The 14,532-nt window shown below is 62.8% G+C and overlaps 11 protein-coding genes across 11 annotated transcripts; 5 read left to right on the top strand and 6 right to left on the bottom strand.

Annotated features, from left to right (window-relative positions):
* Positions 1-24: 24 nt before the first annotated feature.
* On the bottom strand, positions 25-1,483 carry OSTLU_31363 (predicted protein). The gene has a single exon (XM_001417307.1). The coding sequence runs from the start codon at positions 1,421-1,423 to the stop codon at positions 143-145; it is 1,281 nt and encodes a 426-aa protein (XP_001417344.1). The 5' UTR covers positions 1,424-1,483; the 3' UTR covers positions 25-142.
* Positions 1,484-1,598: 115 nt separating this feature from the next.
* On the bottom strand, positions 1,599-1,979 carry OSTLU_31362 (predicted protein; the record flags this gene model as incomplete). Its single annotated transcript, XM_001417306.1, has 1 exon — positions 1,599-1,979. One exon carries the CDS (start codon positions 1,977-1,979, stop codon positions 1,599-1,601), a length of 381 nt encoding a protein of 126 aa, XP_001417343.1.
* Positions 1,980-2,858: 879 nt separating this feature from the next.
* Positions 2,859-3,560, top strand: OSTLU_31361 (predicted protein; the record flags this gene model as incomplete). The annotated part of the gene is made up of 1 exon (XM_001417554.1): positions 2,859-3,560. The coding sequence occupies one exon, from the start codon at positions 2,859-2,861 to the stop codon at positions 3,558-3,560; it is 702 nt and encodes a 233-aa protein (XP_001417591.1).
* A 216-nt stretch (positions 3,561-3,776) lies between these two features.
* OSTLU_31360 (predicted protein) lies at positions 3,777-4,688 on the top strand (the record flags this gene model as incomplete). The annotated part of the gene is made up of 1 exon (XM_001417553.1): positions 3,777-4,688. One exon carries the CDS (start codon positions 3,777-3,779, stop codon positions 4,686-4,688), a length of 912 nt encoding a protein of 303 aa, XP_001417590.1.
* Positions 4,689-4,823: 135 nt separating this feature from the next.
* On the bottom strand, positions 4,824-7,316 carry OSTLU_87099 (predicted protein; the record flags this gene model as incomplete). The annotated part of the gene is made up of 1 exon (XM_001417305.1): positions 4,824-7,316. The coding sequence occupies one exon, from the start codon at positions 7,314-7,316 to the stop codon at positions 4,824-4,826; it is 2,493 nt and encodes an 830-aa protein (XP_001417342.1).
* Positions 7,317-8,165: 849 nt separating this feature from the next.
* OSTLU_31358 (predicted protein) lies at positions 8,166-8,714 on the top strand (the record flags this gene model as incomplete). The annotated part of the gene is made up of 1 exon (XM_001417552.1): positions 8,166-8,714. One exon carries the CDS (start codon positions 8,166-8,168, stop codon positions 8,712-8,714), a length of 549 nt encoding a protein of 182 aa, XP_001417589.1.
* A 130-nt stretch (positions 8,715-8,844) lies between these two features.
* On the top strand, positions 8,845-9,435 carry OSTLU_92656 (predicted protein; the record flags this gene model as incomplete). Its single annotated transcript, XM_001417551.1, has 1 exon — positions 8,845-9,435. One exon carries the CDS (start codon positions 8,845-8,847, stop codon positions 9,433-9,435), a length of 591 nt encoding a protein of 196 aa, XP_001417588.1.
* A 103-nt stretch (positions 9,436-9,538) lies between these two features.
* OSTLU_31356 (predicted protein) lies at positions 9,539-9,802 on the bottom strand (the record flags this gene model as incomplete). Its single annotated transcript, XM_001417304.1, has 1 exon — positions 9,539-9,802. The coding sequence occupies one exon, from the start codon at positions 9,800-9,802 to the stop codon at positions 9,539-9,541; it is 264 nt and encodes an 87-aa protein (XP_001417341.1).
* Positions 9,803-10,603: 801 nt separating this feature from the next.
* Positions 10,604-11,335, top strand: OSTLU_5313 (predicted protein; the record flags this gene model as incomplete). Its single annotated transcript, XM_001417550.1, has 1 exon — positions 10,604-11,335. A coding segment is annotated over one exon (732 nt), but the record flags the coding sequence as incomplete, so codon positions are not given.
* Positions 11,336-11,474: 139 nt separating this feature from the next.
* Positions 11,475-13,286, bottom strand: OSTLU_87097 (CaCA family transporter: sodium ion/calcium ion; the record flags this gene model as incomplete). Its single annotated transcript, XM_001417303.1, has 1 exon — positions 11,475-13,286. The coding sequence occupies one exon, from the start codon at positions 13,284-13,286 to the stop codon at positions 11,475-11,477; it is 1,812 nt and encodes a 603-aa protein (XP_001417340.1).
* Positions 13,287-13,424: 138 nt separating this feature from the next.
* On the bottom strand, positions 13,425-14,326 carry OSTLU_37443 (predicted protein; the record flags this gene model as incomplete). Its single annotated transcript, XM_001417302.1, has 2 exons — positions 13,425-14,191; positions 14,254-14,326. Coding segments are annotated over 2 exons (840 nt in total), but the record flags the coding sequence as incomplete, so codon positions are not given.
* Positions 14,327-14,532: the final 206 nt, after the last annotated feature.

The raw sequence follows: 14,532 nt of genomic DNA, 5'->3' as shown, positions 1-14,532 counted from the left end.
GCGCGTCTCGACGACGCGGCGGCTGGTCGATGCAGGAATTGGTGGATTACAATGGTTCGCTAGTCGCGCCGACTGTACGGCGGCGCGCGGGCTACTTTCGTTTATGCGTGTTTATTCTTCACGGTTGCGTCGTCCGCTCGGATTACGAGGAGGAAATCGCGGCGTTGTATCGCGCGTCCAAGATGGTTTGCGTGCTCGCCGCGAGCTCAGCCTTCAAGCTGTTCAAAACCGCCGAGCCGGTGGAGCCAGTCAGACCATTAGCGGCGGTGTAGGACTTGGAGGTCATGCCGCACACTGGGATACCGTTCATGGTCGAGATCAGGGAGGCGAGTTCTGGAACGAGCTTGAACATACCAAAGTATTCAGTCATGAAGGACTGCACGACGTTCCCGCCCTCGGCTTCGAGAGCGTCCAAGTTTGCAAATAACGCCTTGTACAGCGGCTGGTCGCACGCGCTCCAGATTTGTCTCGCCATATCGTCCATCTGAGCCGTCGACGTTTTCGTCGGAGTGAACGGCGAGGCGATGCCGCCCGGAGACTTGTGCGGAGCGTTCGCCGTGCTCCCGACGCGCGTAAACATAAACTTCTTCACGCGCGCTCGGAGCTGCCCTTGCTCGTCCATCGTCCGCAAAACATCGGTGAACAATCCATTACCGGTGATATCAGCGAACAGGCGGTTGAAATCCATGTCGTTGTAACTCAGAGGAATCACGATGGAATCCATCGCGGCGAACGCGAGCTTGGTCAACACGCACGCGGCCAAGTGATCGGTGTCGACAAAAATAGCGTCAAAGGCCTCGGGCAACGCCTGCACGGCGTCGCGAAACACTTCTCCAGCGCCAACCCACTCATCTCCCGTGCGCGCCCACAAAGGAATCTCCATCTCATCATCCGTCGCCATCGCCGTCGTCTCGCTATTCCAACTCACCGTGCCGGCGCCGGCGACCAGATACAAGTTCTTCGGCACTTCCTCGTTCACGTCGTGCGGACGAATCATGAAATCCGTCAAATCCACATCCGTTCGCGGTTCGTGTTTCAACTGCGCCGAGCTCCCCGCGCGCGAGAACCACGTTCCGAACACGCTCCTCTGCCCCGCGCGTCCGCCGTTTTCGCCGCGTCTCGCTTCGTCCCCTTCCCCTCTCGCCTGCGCCGCCACCTCCAGCGCGCGCACCAGCCCTTCCGCGCGATTATCCGCCTCCGTGATGTCCACGCACGTCTGCAGACCGCGCATGGGCGCACCGATCCCCTCGCGCGCGCTTCCGCCGAGCATCAAAGCGCTAATGTCGCTGTACAGCGAGAAATCGATGACGCACACTTTCGACTCCGGCCGCGCCCTCGCGGCCTCGCACGCGATCTGAAACGCCATGAACGTCTTCCCGGACCCTCCTTTGTTGTTACTGAACGCGATGGCGTGGCTCAGCATGGTCACGAGCGTCGCCGCGCGGGTTTGTGACGCCGATTCAGATCGACACCGAATCGCGCGTCGTCACTGGGCACTCCCGCCGGGCGCTCCCGAGCGGTCGACGCCGCGACTCCCGGTTCGCCGGACGGGCGAGACTCGACGGGCGAGACTTCCAGGAGACTCGACGCGATGAACGTCACGGCAACAACGCGACGTCGTCGCCGACGCGAATGACGCCGCCGACGACGACTCGCGCGTACACGCCGAAATACGAGCCTCGGTCGGCGAGCGCGACGGGGTCGCGTCCGAATATGGACGCCTCGAGCGCGGGAAACGCGGCGCGAATGTCGACGTCGGGACGGGCGCCGGCGTCGATATTCGCGCCGGCGTCGCCGGATTCGTCGTATCGGACGCGCGTGCTCGGACATCGAATCGTCGGTTCGTCGACGCGAACGACGACTTCGCCGAAGCGAACGTCTCGACCGCACCACGCGAACTCGTCGAAAGGTTTCAACGCGCCGTCGCCCGCGTCCTCGACGACGAGATTCGGTCGAAATCGACGCGCGAAATCCTCCATCGTCTCTCCCGTTCGCTCCCACGACGACGTTCGCTCGTACGCCTCTCTCACCGACGCCGTCGTGTTCACGTGCAGCGTGTGTTCGCCCGGCCGTCCGCCGACGTTCGCGAACGAGCACCCATCCGCCCGCGTCAGCGTCGGCGCCCCGCGCGCGCCCTTCAGCAGCGTCCCGAAAAACGCTTCGATCTTCGCTCGCTCGCTCTCTATCGCCGCGTCCGCGCACGTCGCCAGCGTCCTCCCGCTCGCCGCGCACTCCACCGCCAAGCCGCGCGCGCCGAACGCGCGTCCCCGCACGCGCGCCAGCTCGCCGTCCGTGATGAGCTGGTGAAACAGGTGCTTGTTCGAGTGATGTCCCGGGTCTTTGCCCTCGCCCGCGCGCAGGACGTCGCGCGCGCCGTCGCGTCGCCAGCGCTCGGCGTGCTCCGCGCGCAGCAGCGCGAACGCGCGGTCGTCGGGGACGCCGCCGCCGGGACGCACGACCGCGGCGTCGAGCGTCGTCGAGCGCGCGCCCTTGAGCGCGTAGGCGTGGATGCGCTTCACGCGACCGACGACGCGCGCGTCCGACGGCGACGCGGACGCGATGCAGCGCATGCGCGCGCCGCAGTGTCGCGCGCGATGGCGTCGCGCGGCGTCGCGGCGGCGACGGCGCGCGACGCGGGAAGCGCGCGCGCGGTCGGACGCGACGCGGGAAGCGCGCGCGCGGTCGGACGCGACGCGCGCGCGGCGCGAGGGACGGCGCGCGCGGCGGCGCGGCGCGCGCGGCTGGAAAACGGGAAAACGAACGACGACGACGACGACGACGACGACGCGACGACGGGACGGCGCGCGACGCTCGTCGGCGCGTGCGCGGCGGCGGTGATGACGCCGCGCGCGCGCGCGATGGACGCGACGGCGAACGTCACGGCGAGGGTGTACCTGGACGTGGGCGCGTGCGAGGGCGCGGCGAACGCGGCGCGCGCGCTCGGCGACGACGGCGGCGCGCTGTGCGCGACGCCGGAACCGTTCGGGAGGATCGTCGTCGGATTGTACGGCGACGCCGCGCCGGATACGGTGCGGAATTTTCTCGCGCTGTGCTCGAACGCGGCGTCGACGCCGACGCTGGCGGGGACGGTGTTTCATAAAATCGACAAAGGCAACGGGTACGTCGTCGGAGGTAAGAGCGGGAGTCCGAGACTGGGGCAGGTTTCGGCGCTGAGCGGGGAGAGGTTTAGTAACGGCGACGTCACGCGCGCGTCCGCGTTCGAGGGACGGCACTTTAGGCCGGGCACGGTGAGTCTGGCGCTCGAGTCAGCGGCGAAGGATGGCGAATACGGAACGACGGCTCAATTTCTCATTACGACTGGTCCAGCGCCGGTACCGTCGCTCGACAACAAAAACATCGTTTTTGGTCGCGTCGAACAAGGTTTGGACGTCGTGCAGCGGCTTTCGAATGAAAAAACATTCAAGCCGAGCGAGACGGCGCGAGCGTATAACGCGTTGGCCAACCTCGTAGGCGATTCGCGGGCGGGAAAGGCCAAGGCGGCGTGGATCAAACCGACGCGCGCGTTAGTGATCACCAGTTGTGGTGTATTAGATGCTTAGTCGCGCGTTAGTGATCACCGGTTGTGGTGTATTAGATGCTGTATTAGATGCTTAATGTCGCACGTGCGTCCTCACAACATGGCACCGCGTTCGCGTTGGACGGGGATTTTCGCGCTTTTCGTCGTGATGTGCGCCTGTGGAATTGGCGGCCCGATGTTTGACCTAGTCGAGGTTCCTCCTATTGTGCGCAATTCGTGGAGGAGTCAGATTTCGGCGATGTTTTTGTTTCCTTCGCTCTGTTGGTCTTGTTTTACTGACGATAGCATCCGATGGACGAAAACGGTCATTCTCACCCTTTTCGTCGTCGGTGTGTGCCTAGAACTGTCGTACGCGACGTGGAATATCGCTCTAGAGATGACGACGTTTCCTCGGACCGCGCTCTTCGCGCAGGTTCATCCCGTTTTCATTTTGCTCGGCGCCGCGTGTGCTGCTTTCGTGAGTAGACATGCCCAGTCCGAGTTGGTGACGTTTCCAAGTCGGACGGAGTGGTTCGGCGTGGGCGTAACCATATCTGGGGCAATCATCACAACGACGTATTCCAACCGTCGTGATCAGCAACGCCCGTCTACGATCACTGGTGATCTCGTTGCACTTTGTTCGGCCATCTCGTACGCTGGGTACATCGCATCCATGCGGCGCACCCAGAATGCGATGTACCCAGGATTACAACCCAGGATTACAAATGCAAGCGTCTTCATCGTTCAAGGATTTGCAACTATCATCATGATGATGTGCTCGTTTCTAATTCTTGCGATCGTGCCAGATCAAGCTGACTGGTCACTCACTCCGCCTTACGGCGTGTTCGCTTGGCCGCACTGCGACGATGTTCGATTCATCATCGCCGTTGGTGTACTCATCGCTGTGGGACACTTGGCGATTACCGTTGCGGTTCAAAACCTGCCACTTCTCGTCGCGAGCGTGTCGTTGACGCTGTTGCCAATCGTTCAAACATTGTTTTCACACGCCCTCGTAGGTACGCCAATCTTGACCGTGCGTGAAATCGTCGGCGCCATTGTTACGATTTTAGGCGTCGCGTTGACCACGGTGGCGCACGATAAATCGCTCGCGGAAAAACATAGAGAAAACGAGGAAGATTCACGTAGAATATCAATCGATAATCGAAGCTAAACAGTTTTCGAGAGTCCTCAGAGCTTTGGATGCGCGACGTGGAATCGAATCGGATCCATGCCGAGCACAGTCGACAGCGGTGACGCAACAGCCCAGTAGTTGTGGCGAAGCAAGTTTCCGAGTTTGCGATGGAATTCATCGTCTTCTAAAAACGTACAAGTAACCGAGGTCGGTAGGCGGCTGTCTCGAAAGCGCCACCTTGCGATCGTTAAAGATGTACCACTTGCCGTCGATTTCCACGTGGGCGACGTAATGCCCGCAGTTCGTGTTCCCGCCCATGTGGCTGATGATACCAAAGAGCTCGTATTCGCCGGCGCCGTCCAGCGTGGTGCTGTCGACGTCCGTACCCACATCGTTTGTGGCACCGTTCACTTGAGCGATCGCCGATTGGAGATCATCTGCGTGCGAAAACAACCAGTCCGCCGCGCGCTCCAGATTCCCCGCGCACGCCTTGAGCGCGGCCTCCGCGGCGTCTTCGCCGAAGCCCATGGACGTGAGCATCATGACCGATTCTGGATTCACCGCGGATGGAGCACTCACAGATGGTAACTCAGATGGATCGGGAAGCGGCTCGTTGAAGTCCGCGTCTTCCATGTGCGCGAACACCCATTCCATCGACACCTCAGTAGACGCGTTGTTCGTCGCGAGCGCGGCGCGCTTGCTTCCGTTTTCGCTAAAACCCATCGACATGAGCGCGCTTACGATCGCCATGTCGGGTTCAACGCGCGCTGGCGCTGGCGTGGATGAGGTTTCCATGGCGGCACCATCTTGGTCTTCGGGAAGTTCGACTTCCCCAGGCTGTAGCCCCCGCGCGCGAAGATGCTCGAGCGAAATCGTCTTCGGGACGTCGACGAGGACGTCGAGCTTTTTCGGCGTCCAATCGTCACCAACGTAATAACGCCTGAGCTGCACCGCGAGAAAGTTGGGCATCGTCTTCATGCGCGCCACTTTTGACGCGATCGATTTGCGTTTGAGCGCAGTGCTGTAGAAGTCTTCAACGGTCTCAGTCGAGCCGAAGACTTCAAGGCACGCAGAAAACGGCACCTCGGGTCGCACGATTTCTTCCACGTCCTCCTCCTCCTTTTTCTGGCGCTTGAGCTCGCGTTCTTTGAAAGCGGCAACCGATGCCTTGTTCGTTGCCTTGTCTAAAGGAATACCGAGCGACAGGATGTTGTCCTTTCGCGTCGAGTAGCGCACGTTCCCACTTTCCACGCACGTGAGCTTGTCCTCGATCTCAAACGTAAACTGCGCCGCAGTCGGTGGACCAGCTGATACTCGCGAGCTCGCAGCTCGTTCAGCGCGAGTCATCACGTCTAACAAGTGCTGGAAATACTCTACCGCGTCTTGTTGACGACCAGTACTAAACTCTGGATGTCCTTTGCCGACGAGCTGTTTAAACATGCGCGGGCACACCGCCACCGCCGCGTTCTCAGCCTCTGGACTCGCGTACTCATCAGAGACGAGAGCATTCACGAGTTTTGACATTTGCGTCGGGAAATCAGTCACGGGATCTTCCGGCGCGCTCTGAAAGATTTCATATTTGTCAAAGTACCGATCGCACACCGCAGGCACTTGCTTAAGCACCTGCATGACCGAGTTCAAGTAGCACGTGTTGCCCATGTTTTTCAAGCCGACGAGTCGCGGCCCGTACGCCGACTCCAACTGCGACCCGGCCTCGGTGATTTTGTCAAACTCAAAACCTTTATTGAGCTCAATTTGCAACTCAGCCATGCTCTTTTCCGTCTTCTCCATTGACAGCATGTTGATTCCCCAGTGTCGCAGGTGCACGGCCAAGTACGGATCCTCCACCATGTCGTCTTCGTCTGGGGAGTACGAATACACATCCGCGCCGTTCGCACTGATCGTACCGAGCTTCACCACCAGCGGATAGTGCTTTCCTTGCGCCTTCATCGCTTCGTAGTGCCGCAGCGCGCTCCCGTTACCACCCGACCCATCAAAATGTCTGCGCCCGCTCCCGATGTGACCGTCGCTCAAGTTGACCCACAAGTTTCCACTCTCTCCGGTCTCCTCGCAACGCCACTTCGAGGGATCGCTCGGAATCTTCTTTCCGTTGTCCTCCTGCGCGAGCTCCAGCGCGTACCTGGACACCTCGCGAATCTCTTGCCAAGATTTCGTCTCCTCGGTGTCGTGGAAGCCTTGCTTTTGCGCGATTTTCTCGCACGCTTCGCGAAGCGTCTCCGGTAATCCTTCCAAAGGCAGCGCGCGCGAGACATCGTCGAAATCGGGAGCGATCACTAACGCATACGTCGTATCCACGTCGTATTTATCGCTCTCACTCGCGAATCCACCGTCGACACCGAATCCGAGCGTCGTCGGCGTCTCGTCCTTCGCTTCGCCCTCGCTCGTCGGTTTCAACGTCCGCGTCGTCTTCACCCGAACGTACACCTCGCACCCCGTGCGCGCGGCGTCTAGCGCCACATACTTTCGCGAGTACCCGAACAGCGTCTCCGCGTTGACGTACACGCCGTGCGCGCTCAACGGAGAGTCGAACGAGAACGCGCACTCATCTTTGAACACGGTTTGGTCGTCGCGCACGCGCGCGATGCGCCCGCGCTCGGCGGCTCTGACGCACACCGCGAGCGCATCGTCGTCGACGCGCGCGGACATGGCGCGCGCGCGGGCGAGCGATCGATGCGCGCGCGTGTGCGGCGAGGCGGTTCGTTCGAGCCGGCGAGCGCGCGCGCCGCGGCGCGCGCGGCGACGACGTCGCCCTCGTGGTGCATCGCTAAGCTCTATTACACGTCGTCTAAGAAATACCACCTCTCCGTGTGCCCCGAAACGTGCGCCGCCCACGCCTACGCCTCGTCGTCGTCGTCGTCGTCTCGTCCGTGCCGTCGCGTCAACCGCCGCGTCGTATCCGCCGCCTCCCTCGCCGCCAACGCCGCCTCCCTCGCGTGCGCGTTCACCCTCGTCATCGACGCCGACGTCTGCGATAATATCCCCAAATCTCGATCGCGCGCCTTCGCCGCGACCGCCGCGCGCGCGATCGGTCCGTCTCGCAGCGGCGCGACGCACGCCGCGACGAATTTAGTGTTGGGCGCGCCCTCCCCCCGTCCGTCCGCGCCCGCGCGCGCGCGCGCGCCGCCTCCGTCGTCGTCGCTCGCGTCGCGCGCCACCACCGCGCGTCGCCGCTCGACGACGCGCGCCGCGTTCGACCGCGCGTCGTCGCGCGCGTCGCCGTCGTTCGTCGCGCGCGCGCGCGCGCTTCGCGTCGTCGGCGACGCCGCGCGCGCGCGCTCGGGCGAGCACGCGACGGCGTCGACGTCGTCGTCGTCGTCGTCGTCGTCCGAGCTCGACTCTTCGCCTCGACGCACGACCGCGGGCATGCCGTCGCGATGTGCCGACGACGACGCGCGCGCGCCCGTTCGCGCCGCCATCGCGCGACGCCGACGCGCCATGCCGCGCGACGTCGACCGGGACGCCGCGGACGCGAACGCGTCGTCGGTGCCCGCGTTCATGGGCGCGGCGCCCGCGCGACGACGCGCGACGTCGACGTCGGAGGCGGAGGATGATTCGAATCCGAAGCGCTGGCGCGACGCGTCGAACGACGCGCGACATCGCGGCGCGGCGATCGCCGAGGCGGCGTTCGACGCGCTCGCGAGGCGCGCGCGCGTCGCGCGCGATGCGAACCGCGCGATCGACGTCCCGGACGACGCGCTGGAAGCGCTGGCGTGGCTGTACGGGGCGAAACACCTGCAAAAGGCGCTCGAGGTGATGCAGGCGGGACGCGTGCGGCGCGTCGTCGCCGAGAGGAGCGGACGGTCGATGTACGCCGTGCACGGCAGCGGCGCGCACGAAAGGGCGCCGTATTTGTGCTTTCCCGCGCACTTTTGCTCGTGTCGATCGTTTTTTTGGGAGTGCGTCAATCGAGGCGAGGCGTTGGCGTGCAAGCACCAGCTCGCGGCGAAGCTCGCGAGCGTGCTGCGGTGCGCGAAGACGACGACGGTGGACGACGTGCTGTTGGGGAACATGATGATGAAGAGTTTCGAGGACGATCCGATGTGAGTAGCCGTAGCTCGGGCGCGACGCGACGCGCGCGATTGTAACCGTAGAAGCGCCGACCGAACGACCGACGCGCGCGCGCCGAGCGCGCCGAGCCCGGCCGCAGTGCAAGACGCGAACCGCCGCCGTCGCCATGGCTGGTTCGCTCCGTCGCAAGAAGCGCGCCAAGGCGGCGGCCGGGAAGAAGACGCAAAAAGTCGGCGTCACGACAAACTTCCAAACCGGTCGCGCGCGCGTCGATCACGCCGTCGTGAGCCTGCCCGGCGCGCCGCGCGCGACCGAGCCCTGGAACGTGGACGCGACGCTGACGCGAAACTACGCGGCGAGCGGACTCGCGAGCGACGCGAACGTCGCGGGACGCGGCGGACGAAACGCGATGGACGACCCGGGGGCGTCGGTGCGAGAGGCGGTGGCGACGCTGGCGACGTCGAACGGGGACGAGACGCGCGCGCTGCTGGGAGAGACGAAAACGAGCGGGTTCTCGGCGCCGAAGCGGTTGACGCCGAAACAAACGCGCGTGGTGGAGGCGCTGGTGAAAGCGCACGGAGATGATTTGAGCGCGATGGTGATGGATAGGAAGAGGAACGCGATGCAGCACTCGTCTGGGACGTTGATGAAGATGACGGAGTCGTATCACTACTGGCGCGAGGAGGCGGCGTCGGCGGGGACGACCCGCGTCGATTTTCGAGCGCCGAAGAAGTCTAAGCTTCGCGGACGCGTGTGATGATGGAATGTAAACTAACTATTGATGTGTTCAAGCGCTACGTGGGATCTATGGACTAGTGTGCTGCGTCGCGACTCCGTCGAGAAGATTGAACGCGCTCGCCTCACGCCGTCGTTCGAGATTTCTCGCCTTCACTCGCCGTTTGCGCGTCTTCGCTAGGTTTCGGTTGCTCTAAACTCGCCATGCGCGCCCCTACCTCGCGCACGCTCGCCTCTAACTCTGCCAATCGCGCGCGCAGCCTCGTCGCCTCTTCGTCGCGCCTCGCGTCCGCCGGCGCCGTGGTCTCCATAATCTTCGCCTCCCTCGCCCGTTCGCGCGCCTCCATCTCATTCACGTACACCGGCACGTAGTTCTTATCGATATACATCACGCACGCGTACGACATCGCCGCGGGCACGCACGCGACGAGCAGTTGCCACGCGTGCCAGTCCCAGCCTCGCTCGCCGCGCGTGCGACCACCACCCGTCCGCGCGCTCGCGCCCTCGCGCCTCGCGAACACGTGCCCCGCGACGTCCATGAAGTCTGGCTGCTCCCCGGCGCGCACTTTCGAGCGCACTCTCGCCGCGACGTCGTCTTCCGAGGAAGAAAAACGTCGGAAAGCGCGGTCGAATGCGCCGTGACGCTTCGACGCCGCGCCGCGGTCGAGCGTCGCCGCGCGCGCGCGCGACGTCGACGCAGCGCGCGCGACGGCGCGGAGCACATCGCGCATGCCTGCGTCGACGCGCGGCGTCCCGGACGCGTCTCGGGTTTCGAGACGGCGCGGTCTGGAGGCGTGAGCATTGGATTGTTAACTCTGCGGCGCGCGGCGAACTATTTTCGTCGCGCGGCGAGCGACGCGAGGCGTCACGGTCGCGCGCGCGGCGAGCGCTCCGCGGCGCCGGACGCGCGATTTGTGGTGGTTGACAGTGCGGTGCCGTTCGAGCGGGGCGCGGGAAGACGCGGCGTGGGACTGAATTGAGACCGGCGCGCGCGCGACATGTTCGACTCGATGGACTTTGACGCGAGCGTGGAGTCGGCGCAGTGGGATGTGCTCGCGTGCGCGACGCACGATTGTTTTCACGACGGCGCGCGCGGATTTGATTGCGACGACGTCGACGCGTTGCCCGGTTTTGCCGATGAAATCGAGGCGTTCATCGGGACAAAGGTTAGAGAGACGGGCTCGAGCGAGAGCGCGACGGATTCAGAGGAGATGACGCTCGCGGTGCGCGCTCATCCCATGTATCCGCGGCTTGTGGAAGCGTATTACGAGTGCCGGCAAATTGGCGCTGAGGGTGATGTGTTGGAAGCGCTCGATCGAGAGCGCGATGCGATGTTGTACTCGGTTCAGGTGATGAATGAAGACGCGTCGAGCTCGGGCGGCGCGCATGACGTACCGCAACGAGATTTGGACCGGTTCATGCGAGAGTGCACGCACGAACTTGAATCGTACGTCAAGGAGCTACACGCGCTATACGAAGACGCGAAGTCGTGCTGTCGAGAACTCGAGACGCGCGCGCGGAAAGTGCGTTCGGATGTGGTGAAAAGCGCCGATATTCGAGGTGAAGCCGCAGAGAGCAAACGCCGAGCGCCGGCTACGGCGGCGGAGCACGCCGCGGCGAGCGGCGACTTTGATCAGATACTGTCTAACTCGCAACAGCGTCGCGACCACGAGGAACGACTCAGAGAAGCCCTTAAACGTAAGTACGCGAGCAGTATTATGACGCTCAAGTCGGAGTTCATGCGAAAACGAAAGAAAGGCAAGCTTCCAGACCAATCCACAGAGGTGCTAAAGAACTGGTGGTCCGAAAACATCGTGTGGCCGTACCCGACTGAAGATGATAAGCGCGAACTCATCGCGCAAACAAAACTCGACGCGACGCAGGTCAATAACTGGTTCATTAACTTTCGAAAGCGCCACTGGATTAAATTATTCGAGCGAGGGGGACAGCCACGAAATGCGGAAGACGCAGCGCGAGCGCTCGCGGAGGCGTTCGACGGTAGTTTGGAACGCGCGAAAGAGTACGCGAGATCCTTGTAATGTACAATACAACAACAAATGTCTACTGCGGTGGCCCAAGCCAAGGTTTTCGGAAGATGCAATGCGTGCTCGTCAACGCGTACACTATGGAGAATGAAAAGTAAAAGCCAATCATGCCGTACGCCGCGTTCTTCCCCACGCGCCACTTGTGCACGAAGGGTATGACGAAGAGCGCGTAAAACAATGCGAACATCAGCGCACCACCGAGCAAGATCAGCTCGTTAGGCATGACGTAGCCGGTGACAGGGCCGTATTTGGCGACGTGAAGCAAAAGTCCGAACGAGGTGCCGACGAGAAGATTCATCAGTGGCCCTGCAAAACACGCGGCGATTGCCATGTTCGGGTTGCCCGCGCGAGCGACGACGGTGTTGGAGACAAAGTCACCGACTGAGTTCCCCCACGCGAGGACTGTCGCGCCGAGTAAGGCTTCACTCACGCCAGTCACCTTGCCGATCGCGCTGAGCAAAGAAACGAGCTCGCTCGCCGCCGTGTTCATCCACAGTATGGACTGAAAAAACGCAACTGCGACGAGCAACGCGCGAATCGATGCTACATCGCCAATGTGCGACCACGACTGAACGATGATGAACGCGCACACGAGAGAGACGCCGATACCATAACTCAAGCCAACCCAGCGTATATGATCCGGCATCATACCCGTGGCGAATAACAAAAACAGCGGCGCACCGATCGGCAACGCCACCGCGTGCCGCATCGAGACGGTTTCGTCGCCGAGCTCTGGCATTGTCAAACGAAGCGTGGCGACGAGTGGAATCTCCATCTTCTTGAACGCGTGCGCCACGTTCTGCCCAATCATCAACAGGATCGGTCTGTGTGAATCAGACGACGTCGAACGCGTGTCGTCGTCATCGTCGTCGTCGTCGCCGTCGTCGTCACCTTCGACTGGCGCTTCCTCGTCGCCGTCCCCGTCATCGCCCGTCTCCAGCATCGGCGCGCGAACGTCGGCGTCTCGCACAAGCTCGCCCGCCGCTTCGTCATCCGACCAAGCGACGGATGAATCACTATCACTATCGCTATCATCGCCGCCGTAGCGAACGAGCGCGACGACGGCGCGCGCGAACCGCTTCAGCCTTCGCCCCGAAAGCAAGACAAACAAATACGCCGCGTACAGCGAAAACAACGCCGCCGCCTCGTACGCCTCCACGCGCCCGTCCAAAAAAAATCCGAGCGCCATCGCCGACGCCACGGCGTAAAACCCCACGTCTCTCCCGAAGTTCCACTTATCCAAAACCAACCCCCGCCCGCTCGCCGCTCTCGTCGCGATCAACACCACGCACGGAAACACGAAACTCGCGATGAACGCGCCCGCGCCCGTCACCGCGCCAACCGCCAACGCCGCGCTCTCCGCCACATCCTCGTGACTCAACGCCGCGATCTGCGCGAATATATCCGGCGCCCCGTTTCCAAAGCTCAACAGCGTCGCTCCCGCGACGTCATCCCGCAGCGCCAGTCCTCGCGCGATGTTTCGCAGCGCCGGGACGAAGAAGCGTTCCGCCACGCTCGCGAGCGCCGCGAAGAGCGTCAGCGCGAGCGCCCCGCTCGCGATCCCGCTCGCGAACCCATCGCCCGCGAGCGAGCAGTAGTGCAGGCGTAAATACGGCACCAGCGCTTCGTCGCGCGCGCACAGCGGGTTCTGCGTGACGTACGCGCAGCGTTCGAGCGCGGGCGCTTCGAGCGGGCGGCACGAGGTGTACTCGCGCGGGTCGACCGCGGGCGCGCCGTCGCGAAGCGCGCGAGCGGGCGCGCACGCGACGAGCGCGACGAGCGCGACGAGCGCGACGAGCGCGGACGACGCGCGACGCGCGACGCGCATGTCGAGCGCGCGGTTGTGACGCCCGGGGAATCGAGATTGGATTGCGCGAGACCACCGGGACGACGCGAAAGCCTGCGAGAGCGATGAAATTACAAAAGCCGTGGAATCGTGAGTGATGGTAAAATGAATCGAACGCCGTTAATCGATAGAATCGAAAGACTTGTCCGTGAGGCACTCGCCCTCGTCCGTCATGCGAACGCAGTCGTCTTCGTAGACGGGTTTGAAGTTGCGATACGCCACGACGGCGTAAAATGGGTCGCTCTGCGAGCGTTGAAAGAACCGACGAAACTTGGAGAACAGAGAGTCGTCGACGATGTCGTCTAAATCGGTGATCACTTCCGGCGCCGTGAATCCGGCGACGGATGAAAAGTATTGCTTCACGAGCTGCGTTCGCGAGTAACCGCTCGCGTCTCTCCACGCTTGCACGGCTTTGCTATAAAACAATCGATTCGAAAACGTGATGATGCACACACCGCCCGGTTTTAACACCCGAAAGATCTCCGCGAACACCTCCTCGGGTCGTTGCAAGTACTGCACGCTCACGCACATCGTCACCGCGTCGAAGCTGCAATCCTTCGCGTCGATTTTCGGCGTCTCGTTAAAGTCCCGCACGAAGAACCCATCCAACCTCTCGTTCCTCCCGAGCTCCGTCGCGTTCATCCCGTGGCCCCACACCTTTTCGTATTCCACCTCGCGCGGTAGATGCGACACCCAGCTCGAGCACAGGTCGAGCACCGCGGCTCCTCGCGGGACTCGTCTTCTGTACAACTCGGTCACTTTGCTGATGAAATCGTCGTCGACGTGCGTCACGAAGCGCGGCTGGGCGTAGAACGCGGCGTCCGAGCTCGGATCGAGCTTCGCGCGATCGGACTTCTTCAGCACCTCTCGACGCACAGATCCCGCGGCTTCCGCGCGCGTCATCGTCGTGCGCGCGCGGTGACGCGGCGCGAGAACTCGCGCGCGAAACGACGCGGTGGCGCCGCGCGCGCGCGCGGACGCGATCGATGCGGTCGACGTGGACGCGTGCATCGCTTCGCGCGTCGACGGCGGTTCGCGCGCGTCGCGGTGTGGCGTCGAGCGCCGTCGCGAGCGTCGCCGCGACGCGTCGCGTCGTTTCGTCGCGAACCGGAACCGACGGTTGATTCCTAACGCGCACCGCACGCGGCGCTACGACGACTATGACCACGACTATGACTATATAAAATACATCATCTACACACCATCGCTCTCCGCGCTCTTCACTCGG

The sequence above is a fragment of the Ostreococcus lucimarinus genome, chromosome 4, assembly GCF_000092065.1.
Source record: "Ostreococcus lucimarinus CCE9901 chromosome 4, complete sequence".
NCBI lineage: Eukaryota > Viridiplantae > Chlorophyta > Mamiellophyceae > Mamiellales > Bathycoccaceae > Ostreococcus > Ostreococcus sp. 'lucimarinus'.
This window is presented reverse-complemented; position numbering and strand designations above follow the sequence as displayed.

Bases quoted from the DNA above. Each gene is read 5' to 3' on its own strand.
- OSTLU_31363 (XM_001417307.1), bottom strand. From the start codon at position 1,423: ATGCTGAGCCACGCCATCGCGTTCAGTAACAACAAAGGAGGGTCCGGG.